This window comes from Montipora foliosa, chromosome 1 (assembly GCF_036669935.1).
Source record: "Montipora foliosa isolate CH-2021 chromosome 1, ASM3666993v2, whole genome shotgun sequence".
Taxonomy (NCBI): domain Eukaryota; kingdom Metazoa; phylum Cnidaria; class Anthozoa; order Scleractinia; family Acroporidae; genus Montipora; species Montipora foliosa.
In genome coordinates this window covers 60,892,196-60,904,260 of record NC_090869.1, presented here as the reverse complement: position 1 = coordinate 60,904,260, position 12,065 = coordinate 60,892,196, and the positions used below count along the sequence as shown (strand labels likewise).

At 41.2% G+C, this 12,065-nt stretch overlaps 1 protein-coding gene across 1 annotated transcript in view; it reads right to left on the bottom strand.

The window, feature by feature from the left end:
- LOC138003498 (guanylate-binding protein 4-like) overlaps nt 1-10,959 on the bottom strand; it is an 11,543-nt gene extending 584 nt beyond the window's left edge. Inside the window, exons 1-7 of the mRNA XM_068849605.1 lie at nt 10,776-10,959; nt 7,799-8,057; nt 5,526-5,821; nt 2,694-2,945; nt 1,657-1,779; nt 892-939; nt 1-359 (exon numbers count right to left, since the gene is read on the bottom strand). The exon at nt 1-359 is cut by the window's left edge and continues 584 nt beyond it. Of these exons, the coding sequence (XP_068705706.1) occupies nt 1-359; nt 892-939; nt 1,657-1,779; nt 2,694-2,945; nt 5,526-5,821; nt 7,799-8,057; nt 10,776-10,904 (1,466 nt within the window). The 5' untranslated portion in view covers nt 10,905-10,959. The remainder of the gene's footprint in view (nt 360-891; nt 940-1,656; nt 1,780-2,693; nt 2,946-5,525; nt 5,822-7,798; nt 8,058-10,775) is intronic.
- Between the last annotated feature and the right edge of the window lie 1,106 nt (nt 10,960-12,065).

Genomic DNA, 12,065 nt, shown 5'->3' with positions numbered 1-12,065 from the left:
GCCAATCCTGCGCCCGCTGCAATGAGCGAACTCACTCCAGTCACCATCTGGAGCGCTTTATCAAAGAACCCTGGTTTTCTGGCTTCCTGCTGTTGGCTCATGTTTTGATGAATCTGTTGATTCAACCTGGCAATCTCCATCTGGCTTTCTTGATTTAACCTCTCCATTTCCTCGAGGCGTGCATTCAGTCCTTGGTTTTGTCTTATAAACTCTTTGCGGTCTTGTTCAGCTCTCTGCATGCTAGCCTTAATTAAGTTTATCATATTTTCCATTTGTTCTTGCTGAACCTTAGCATCTTCTGCCCTTTGCTCTTGGAGTCTTTTCCTTTCCTCTTCGAATTTGCTTTGTTGCTTTTCCATCTATTACAGAGAAGACCACTTAATTAGCTCCTAAGGGGTGCTAGTTTTCATTCATGGTTATTCTACTTTGTGTCTTTGAACCAAGACCTAAATTCTTTCGTGGGCCAAACGTGACTGACGCCGAGTAAACTAATAAAAGGAGCCAATTTTTATACCAACGCAAAGCAGAAATTTACATTCTGCCGGCTTTCTGTTGGAGCAAAGCGCGGGAAACCAGACCACTTGCGGGATAGAAACCATTGCCTTTGATTGGCTGAGAATTTAAGCCAATAACTAAGCAAAGTGTTGGATGCAATGAACCAAAGCATTTGCGAAATTTCTTTTGACAAAAAGATAAACTTTTTGATATCAAGTGCCCCATTAAAGACCACTAAACTAGACTGTCCCTTTTGAAAGAAGACCACCTCTGGCTCTTTTGAAAAGAAGGGCTTAGTTCATTTTTCGCGCCACCAATTGGCTCATTTTTCACGGGGAGTTTCAGTTCTATAATCTATGATTTTTATGTTTAAAAACAAGTATTAAGTGGCCTTACATCCTTTTGACGTTCACGATTTTCTTGTTCAAGTCGAGCGTGTTGTTCCTGAAAACAAAAAGCAGAATTTCTAAAAATAAAGTTTATAAATCAAGACATAATCATCAATCGTGACTTGAGTATATTAGGAAAAAAACTGATTGTTCCCGAAAAAAGTCGAAGCTACGACCATACGATTACTACTGAGCTCGGATGAGCTCGGAACCGCAGGGCTACGTGAGACTAGAGGGAGCTCCAACACCGCACAACTTCAGTTGAATCGCTTAACGAGTGTCGTAATAACGCACCTTGCCCTCTTTCCCACTTTTATTTTTTGGGGAGTGCCAGTTTTCGAAATCAAAATTGGAGTAGGGTGGGGAGGTAGAGAAGGGGATTTGTGTTCCCACAAATCTGAGGAGTGTTGTAAGTAATCTCGTGCGAGCGAAATGAAAGAGGCAGTACAGGGACAAGTGACCATTTCCTAGCCCAAAGTAAGGCATAGCGCGAAGCTTTTTTCAAGAAATTAGTTTTCACAATCTTCAATTATTGGTGCATTAATTTGCCACCTGCAGTCATTTTGTAAAATCAAAGTGGATAAGAGGGATTTAGAACTTACTAGCTTACTGCATTTTACTTATCAAAATTGCGATAGATATTCTTTTAATTTCTTTCTTCCAAGAAAGCAGTCACCGATTAAATTAAAGAGCAAAATGACATTTTTTTAAGTCTCCCCCCTCCAACGGGTTTCGCATAGCTGCAGAGCATGCGCGATGCTATTGCTCTCACCTCAAGCTTCTTCATTTCTTGCTCTTGATAAGCTCGAGCTGCCATTTCCAAACTCTTTTTCTCGTCGAAGTCTTTCAGTTGCTGCAAAACTCCGAAATATTGCTTCATCTCTTCCATCAGTAGCTTTCATAAAAAATTTAAAAAAGACAGTCAAGAAAAGGGAGGCAAGGGTGGATTAGGAGTGCGCAACTGACACTTGTTCGTTTGTTTGTTATTTATTTGTTTAAGCAGGTTAAAGTTTTGTCAGCTATTCAGCTGATGTGGACCTGCTATACCCACCCACCCATATACAAACAGAGGACAGTCACAACACAGGGAACTTCATCCCCTACTCTTCACGAATAGTGTGTGAGTTCTTTAACGTCCCACGGGGCACTGATGAACATGGAAGTTATTTGTGAGACGGGACCTCCAGCTTATCGTCCTTATCCGAGAAGACTTGAAAGTCTAACCATTTGCGGATGTAATTACAAAGGCAGCACTTTCTCCTCAGTTATTTAAAGACCCTGAGTGTTGGTCCGGCCGGAGTCGAACTCACGACCTCCCGCATGGCAGCCCGGTGCTCAACCAACTGAGCCACCGGTGCGCGGTTTTCAATTGAGTGTCCAAAGTAATTGGCGAATTGCTTGGTTTTGCATTACTTGACTCAGTGATTGGTTGAAAGTTCTCGCGCCATTTTGTCAAACAATCAGGAGTGAAACCAAAACCAATCGTGGCTCGTGCGTGCACATTTTCCCGCGCTTTGTGTAGGCTACGTGTAATTTCTTCGAGTTTTGATATGATTGGTTTATTGAATTGTCTCCGTCCTTTTTGATTGGCCAAAGTAATTATCAGGGGTATCAGGGGCAGCGATGTTGCGCATGGCATTTGATCCGTTTTGCTACCTCTCGGCAGCATTCCACTTACTCATGATAATTACTAGTTTTTATTCATTGATCGAGTATAGCTATTTGTATGTGACACATTCTGCATTAAATAATGAATTTCAACGGGTTCAAATGGGGTCCACGATCAGCACAAGAAAAAAATCTTTTTACCGGATGAAATTCATAGAAAACCTCAGCACAGACGTCTTTGGCTCCTTTGGCACTGGCTTTGAAGTCTTGCTCGATCCTTTTGTATCCCTGTTGGATATCATCAAATGACATCTTGGCACCTTCCTTTCCGAGCCGAGCAAGGACTGGATCCAAGTGTTCCTTTTTTAACTTCTTCAGAAGAGAGTCGCAGGCTGCACGGGTTAATTTTCCATTTTCAAGCTGCCACCACCCTAATTTTTCATCAAAAGATCCCTAAAGTAGAATTTTAAAAAAAATGATTTGCAACAGCACAGGACAGGAGCCCTACACTAGGAGCCTTCTTCTCCCTAAGTCCCCTTTTACCTTTTGGATCAGGAGTTTTGACCTAGTTATTTTTGGAAATACTTTTCCCGGGAAACAGCGTTTGCTTGGTTACGGTTAGTGAATCAGTTCTGTAGAATACGCATTTACAATTTTGCATAAATTAACTCTGGCTGAAACATGGCGGACAGACGGGAATCACGGAAATCGGAAAGCTCAAATTCAGAGGTAGAAATTAGTGAAGGAGGTACCGATAAATTGTACTTATGTGACGACTATGAGGGTAATGAAGAATGAGAGCTAGCGAGTTAGAAAATAGCGAAGAAGGTTATGTGCACAAAGAAGCGACTACTTCGAAGGATTCCCGTCCGAAGAAACGACGCGCCGGTGCGGCTAAAAACAGAATCTGGAAAGTGAAGCAAAACAACAGCGTCAAGCTCTGTGAAGGAAGATGAAAGGTAGAAATTGGCATCATGTATTTTGTCATGAGAACAAGCCACTAGAGCTGAGGGATCCATCTGCTTTCTACCTCTGTCGGAATTTGAGTTTTTCTACCCGTCTGTCCGCCATGTTTCAGTCACAGCTAATTTATGCGAAATTGTAAATGCCAGCGCGACATGAAAATCACACGTGTAGCCACCCTTGAACTGGCGACGCGACGGGTGAAAAAATCGCAAGAAAAAGTCGCCAGAGTTGAAACTTTCGTGACAAAGTCGCAGAGATAGTTGCCCGTGTAGCCACCCTGCAACTTTTTGCCCGCGCTTGCGATGCGACTTAAGACTATTTAGCCAATGAAATTAAAGTAGGAATCTCTGTTTATAGTGCCCAGGTCTCTTGAAGTATGCAATTCGCGCGGCCCTCAATTTGTCGCCAAAATTTGTCACAAGTGTAGCCACCCTGGCGCGCAGGCGACGCGACAAAATCGCATCACCGGCGCGAGACGAAAATCGCTCGTGTAGCCGCGGCTTAATGTAACAAGCTGGGAAACGCTGTTTCCCGGATAAGTGTTTCTAAAAATAACTAGGTCTGTCAAAAAGCCCGATTAAGAATTGAATTGGGAGGAAGACTTCTACCGATGGACTGCTGCACAGGATCAAAAGAAAACTATTTGTGACCCTTCATGGGAAAACGTACATTAAAGATCATCCGTTAAACGTTAGAAAACTAACGGATAGTTAACGGATTGCTTACGGCTTTGAAGTCCTTCTAACGCTTTGTACTAACCTTCTAACGCTTGATAGCGCTTTGGGACAAAAGATTTATCAAATCATAGTTAGTAGATTTTCTCAAGTGTTTAGGACAATTAATGTCACGCAAGTTCCTGATATCCTTCTGTTTACTGACACGTTATTTCATACCTACCTTAACCAGTAACAATTTTACCATCATTGGGACTGTTCTTTGGCTTCATGGCTTCAATACTGAATGCCACAATTGTTTAAATTGCCCAATTTCGATATATTAAAATTCAGTCCTAAACAAAAGGCATCACCTCGAGGCTCTGGAGAATAAATATAAGGATTTGTATCAGTTTATTCCCCAGAGCCTCGAGATGATTCCTTTTGATTAGGACTGTATTTTCATATATCGAAGTTGGGCTATTGGCTTTTATTTCTGTTTTCTGATATTTGTTTCTTTTTTAAAGTAAAATGTCTAGTGATGCCATGCCTTTGGGTTTTTCGTATCAGGAATTTGTGTCAGGGTAGTGAAGACGTAAAATGAATTTGTCTTACGGCCATTTTAGAGAAAACTTCACCTCAAACTATAACGTCGCACTTTCGTAAGTCTTTCGCGAATATTCCATGTCGTTCCCTTCGCACAATGTGGACGAAGTCTCCAAAAAATAAAACGGTATGAGCACGGGTTTCAGAGTAAAAATAGAGAATGAAATATCCAAAATTGTGAGGACGCATGGTCGGCAAAACATTAAATTTGGTGATTTCACGTCGTTGTTGTGAAGAGTACCGCAAAAATATGTGCTAAAATTATTTCTCCTCTTTTAACCAAAGATAATTTTTTTGTGGCGTTCTTGTTGACGACCAGGTCGTAGGTGTTGAGGACATTTATAATAATTATAAGAGGGCCAAATTACTGAAATCTGATTGGTCAATCGAGGAGGGCGTTTACCTAGGTAAGGGGCTGTAATACTGAAATGCTAAAGGTAGCACTTTCGCAATTGGTAGAGAGACATCGATGACAAATGACAACAATTCCACGGGACCCTTCCTCGCTAAGCCTGAAAATTTTCCAGTATACATATGGGTGGTTTGCAACCAATCGCCAGAGACAGGTAACAATGCAGCGGCAGCAATGTACAATTGCTGGTGGACCAACAAAACAAGCTAATGAGAGATCTTTTGTTTCATCCACCAAAATGGAAGCGATGACGTAACGTGAAAACCACCAATAAGTATAGTTCATTACTGCAATGATCCAGAAATCTCAACCTTTCGGTGGCTGGGGAACGAATGTTAGGAAAGCTCACATGATCACATAAGTTAAGACCTGTTTTGTTCTTTTTTTAATCCTTACCGTAAGTTTTTTCCGGTACTTTTCTGTTGTGGTAGCGGAAATTCCGAAGGTTTCCTTTTCCAAAAGAGCTACTCCCTTCTGAAGAGCCAATTCATGCTTGACACGGATGAAGTCACTATCGCATGGCAATTCACCTGACAGTTCCGCGTTCATCGTGGCATCATAAAGCTTCAGCGATGCTTCACACGCTTCCGAACACTTTGTCATCACAAACGTTTCCCAGGCGGTCTGGACATTGGGAATTACTCCAGGAGTATTAATAGCGTCAACATACAGTTGGACCAAGGCAGCAAGGCCTGAATTAAAGTATAATGGACACAGGATTACCAGGAGTTTAATATACTTTGACCATGAGTCCATCACCGAGAGCCTACATTTCCAATAATAGGTCTATGTGACGGCATTTGTTTTCATGTAAAGAACTCCCCAAAACGTATTGCGTTATGGGATTGTGCAAGCTTTAAATTGCATAGAGATGTCTGAAAACTCAGGAATTTAACTGGGTTTGAACCCGTTACCTCACGATACAGGTGCAACGCTCTAACCAACTGAGCTTCATAGCCACTGACGTTGGGAGCTGGTCATTTGTGGTTTATAATGTTCCCGTGATAAATGAAGCAACGAATGTAATGATGTATGAAATGAATCCTATATTGAACTGCGGATATGAAATCAAGTGAAGATATGATCTCATAATACTATACATACTTAATTGACTGCTCCCCATAGGGGCTTTTCAGGGCCAATGAAACACAACGAAACGACAGAACAGAACAACAACAACTGCTAAGAATCCCAACTGGCTGGAGGCAAACCAGTTGGCTATTTACTTTGCTATTTATTTGAGGCAGTGTGGCCCAGTGGTTAGGGCGCTTGCCTTGAGATCCGGAGATCCCGGGTTCAAGACCCGCTCTTACCACTCGTTGAATTTGTTCCTGGTAGTCCCTGGTTCAACTTCCCGGCTGCACTTGTAAATAGCCAGCTGGTTTGCCTCCGGCCAGTTGGGATTCTTAACAGTTGTTGTTGTGTTCTGTCGTTTCGTTGATTGTGTTTCATTGGCCCTGAAAAGGCCCTATGGGGAGCGGTCAATTAAGTATGTATGTATGTATTTACAAGTGCAGCTGGGAAGTTGAACCAGGGACTACCAGGATCAAATTCAACGAGTGGTCGGAGCGGGTCTTGAACCCGGGATCTCCGGATCTCAAGGAAAGCGCCCTAACCACTGGGCCACACTGACACTGCCTCCTTCACAGTGATGAACCTGAGCCTGAAAAATTCACTCATTTCATATAATATCATTTAATTTGATTCATTCATCGCGGGAACATTAGAACTCAAAAATGACCAGCTCCCAATGACAGTGGCTTCATACTGAACTCAGTTGGATAGAGCGTCACACCGGTATCGCGAGGTCACGGGTTCAAACCCCTTTGAAGTCCTGAATTTTTCAGGCTTCTCAGTCTATGCAATTACTAAAATTGCGTTCATAACTGCGAGGATCATAGCTTCATTTGATTCCGTATCCGTATTTCAATATATATTTATATGATTCATTTCAAATATCATTGCATTCATTCATTCATTCAATAAGAAAAAATGTTCGGCAGACATGTAGCATGAAACTATGGCATGGAAAGTTGTTGCTACATTACGATCAGCCAAAACAAGAGCAAAAATTGAGAAAAAAAAAAGAGCAAAAATACTCATCCACAATAATTTGCATACAATGTGTGTAATCGTTCTACAAAATTTACGAACAGAGTGAAGGATCGTAAGACGAGGCCTTCGGTTTACAGTTCTTAAGTCGAGACCAGCTGAAAATCTAACCATTTCTGGATGAAGTTACTCGAAGGCAACTATTTCTTCGCAGTTATTTAGAACCATGAGTGTTGGTCCACCTCCGATGTTTAACCAACTGAGCCCTTTCCAGTTATTAGAGCGGATGCAGTGCAGTCTAAAATGCTCTGTATAAAGCGACCAACTTAAATGGTAAATGTAAATGCAGTTGACAAGGAATAATCCAGGTCATCCGCCGAGAACGATTCTAGTGGAGTGGGAGAGGGGTGGTATTGGGTGCCAATGACAAGACAACTTGATGGGTCGACCTTGCTGGGAGGCCTTATGTACCCAAAGAGGTTAAGTGAGAGCAGCCGATAAATCAAGTGAAGACAGAGGGAACTTCAGATCTTACCGAAGCATTTGTCGCCAAACCTCGCTTTGGAGAATAGGCTGATGACGCTAAAATCATTACTGGCACGTAATTTCATACATACCTTCACCTGTTACAATTTCACCATCATTGGGGCTGTATTTTGGTATCAATACTGAACGCAATAATTGCTTGAATTGTTTTAATCCACTGAGAAAACGGGGATTCAATCTGCTTTTATTGCTGTTCATGTTTCTCAGCAATTTGTCATCATCGCTTGGCGGAGGCAGGCTAAATGCTTGAAATCCAGGAAAAAAACGCAGTATGCTCTCAGCAACTTTCTGAGCTTTATCCCCGACGGACTGCCTTTGGTCTTTAAATACCTTAAAGAAAGTTCGAAATAGAAAAAAAAGCTTTGATTTATAACTGTAAATGCAAGTCACAGAACAAAGTAAAGGAAACCAACTTATCCCAATGGCGAATGCGGACAATCTACTTCTTCACTCAGTCTGTTACGTGACTATAATTATTTATTGGTGGGTCATATAACATGTCATGCAATGTAATAATAATAATAAGAAGAAGAAGAAGAAGAAGAAGAAGAAGAAGAAGAAGAAGAAGAAATAAGTACTTATCACTTGAAGAGTGTAACTTGCAACTCTTTTCCTTGGAGCAAAGCTGGCGATTTTAGGACACCAATTTTATGCCCAAATATGGACAAATATAAGATCGAAGGTGCACGCGCGGGAAAATGCACGAGGTACGTTGAATCCTAATAAGGAAATGTTTAAACTCAAAAAACCCCAGTTTTGAACCAGAGTTCATGTTTCAAGGTTCAGAGCCTCTGCTGACACTCAATGCGCCATAACATCAACTAGGACTAAACTAACTTATGGTATATACTATTAAGATAAAATAACACTAAATTTAAAAACAAATAGGTCGTAATGTCCTCGGAAGAAGACTGTCTAAAGGTTACTTTTAAATGTAAATGCAGACAATGATGATCTTATTTGTTCAGGTAGGGAGTCACAGGGAGAAGGTGCAGAGCATTCACAAGCACGGTCTCCATACGAGCGACTTCTAGAAGACGGGATGGGTGGGTGGTGCTAAAAGAGGGCGGGAAGATGATCGAAGAGTAAGAGACTTATCAGGGAGTTTATGTACTCTGGTCAGTCGGATTTGTCAGGTCACGTCATTTTTTGTCATGTCATGGCATGACATGCACGTCAGGTCACATCATTTCTCGTCGCGTCATGTCATAAAAGGTAGTCTATATAGAACCCCCTAGTCTTTAAAAACAGTGGGTGATTCTTTGATAGGTTGGGCCGGTTCATAGCCCTTTTCATGGGTGCCCTCAAAAGGCATCCTATGCAACTTAACCGGTTTAACACAGATCGAAATTACTTCAAACAACACAACTCGAAGGTTCGTTTCAAAAAAAGTCTGTCGACCAAACATAATTTAAGTTACAAACAACAAAGATAAACGTAATGGAGAAGTGATCTACTAGCTTAAGTTATTTCATTCAACAGAGGTGAACTTTGAAAAACTGTTAGACTGAACAGTTCCGAAAAACCCTAATTGCAACCATTTTAATCTTCTCTAATGTCATCCATCCCAGCCTCTTATTGTATTTGCTGTTTTCAATCAATGCTTTAAGAAGCTGTTTTTACGTTTCGCTTTGATTTGGCTGCCAGTTCCCAGTGGCTGAATTTGAATAAATTTTCGGCTAGCCCCCATGCTCGGGTTTCCGTCGTTACTTGAGCGAAGTTGAATGCGCTCCGACCATTTCACAATAAAACTAAAAAAATCGTTAAAGTAAACAAATGAGTGATGCTTTCGGGACCGTATATTCTCACGAAGCGCGGCAAAGTTCGTGACTCTCACCGACAAAGTCATGTCAGACACGATTGGACGAATCCAACCTTATAGAACATCTGCATGCTAATTTGGTGCCCAAATATCTAAGAAGCATGAAACCTTTTTCTTTTCCTTTTCTTTTTCACCTCCATCTTAGCAACACAGAAATGGGTTTTCAGCTGGGTTGGCATGGTAAATTGACCACCGTAGAGCTGAATTTGAAAGCTGACGTATTTGGGGATTATGAATTGTCGTTTATAGAATGAAAGATGGAGCTACGCTATTGTTGGGATATAGCAACGTGGGTAATAAGAAGAATAAAATATTTGAAAGAAAAGCGTTTGTTAATTCCGTGATTAGTGAGGCAGAAAATTTGAAACTGAAAATGAAAATGAAACCTAGCCAACACATGGTGGCCAGCAGCCTTTCCCTGCATCAGAGCATCAAAGAAAGCTGGAAATAAACAGGGGCAATCAACGACCAATTTGTTGTAAAATGTATTATTATACCCCAGTTAATGAAAACAAATGTTATGAAGGCATTTTCAGATGTTTTTCAGTGTTGCTGCGAAAACATTATCTGTTCCTTTTTTTTTTTCCCATCAAGACACACAAGAAATTTCCCAGCCAGCTAGATAAAATTGGTTGGTTTCCCAGCCAGCTGATCAAATTTATTTCCCAGCCAGGAATTCCGCGCGCTTTCAAATCCCTCGATCCGAAACGACCGAACAAAAGCGACACAACCGGGACAACACAGGTTTTTTCCGCAAGCGCAATCACTCTGACCAGCCGTCGTATGTTTGTGACTACTCTCTGGGAGAGGGAAGGGGTTCTTTTTTGTTTTTTTTTTTTTAGCCGTCCTCGGTCTTCAGAGTTTCTACAGCCAGCTCGGGTTGGAATGCTAGAAAAAGTCAGTAATTCCCACGCAAAACCTCTGTCAATAACAAAATTTCCCAGCCAGCTCATCGAAACACCTGTATTTTTGCCAGCCAGCAACCATTTTAATCTTCTCTAACGTTGTCCTGTATTTGCTGTTTTCAATTAATGCTTCAAGAAGCTGTTTTTCGTTTCGCTTTGATTTGGCTGCCAGTTCCCAGTGGCTGAGTTTGAATAACTTTTGTGAAACAGCCCCTTTAGAAGTAGTATTTAAAACAAGCTGTACTTCCTTGGGTAGTTTATAATCCACGTTTGCATACTTTGCAAGGACGAGTGTCACTAACAGCACCTATTATGTCCTACCCGCGTTAAGAAGTACTCTTTGATGTCCTTGCAATCTGGCGGGATGCTTTGTGTCACGTCTCTGAGAAGCCACACGAAGAACGGAAAGGTTTTATGGAAGAACTCAGTGTCTTTTCGGCGAGCCCCCATGCTCGGCTTTCCGTCGTTGCTTGAGCGAAGTTTAATGCGCTCCGACAATTTAACAATAAAACTAAAAACTCGTTAAAGTAAACAAATGAGTGAAGCTATCGGGACCGTGTATTCAAATAATACAGGGACTCACCTATTGGTGATCATGAAGCGCGGCAAAGTTCGTGACTCTCACCGACAAAGTCATGTCAGAGGCGATTGGACGAATCCAACCTTATAGAACATCTGCATGCGAATTTGGTGACGACCTCAATGTTTCAATGTTTCCCTCGGCTTCGCCTCGGGGAACATTGAGGCTTTCTCGGGGAAACAAAACTCACTGTTTCCCTTAGGGCCAGTCATTAAGTGCTTAATATCAATCCAGTTGATGAACCCATTTCCCCACCGACGAACCACCACAGTTTCTAAATCCCTTTATCCATCTGAGTAAGTTTCTTTTGCTATTTAGTTTTGATGATTTCATGCGAGGGATACACTGATGTTAAAGTGGCTCAAATTCGCAGTTTCAACAATTTGGAGGGAATGTCTTAATTGACGGATTAACTACATTAAGGCAATGTTATGATACCACATGAAACATTAATAATTGCTTAACAAGATACACTTGTTAATATGACGAAAAATGTTACCATGGCAACAAAGGAGCTATCTAAAAACGCCGCCCTTTATTTCGCCTTTAAACGATTATATCTCAAAAAATTAAACCTAACTAAGTGAGCCCCATTGCTGAAAAGTGATCAGCAGGCTAAGATAAAACTCTCTAAAAAGCTAGGAAAAATTCTTTGGAGCAGATTCATAGCCACGTTCACAATTGGAAAATTTTAAGGTGGCTCTATATCCGCTCCAGAGAATTTTTTATAACTTTAAAGAGAGTTTCATCTTAGCCGGTTGATCACTTTTCAGCAATAAAAATTGAGGTTACCGAGTTCGTTTGTGAGATAAAAGCGTTTAAAGACAAAACTTAGGGCGCTTCTAGATGGCTTTTCTGTTGTCATGGTAATCTATTACGTCACATCAATGAATGCATCTTGTTAGGGCATTATTGGTGATTCATTTGGTACATTAACATTCGTCTTTATGTGAAACAACTGGGTACATTCAATCCTTCCAAATAGTTCACTTTCTTGAAAGTGTTAAAGCTGGTTTGAGTCTCCTTAAATG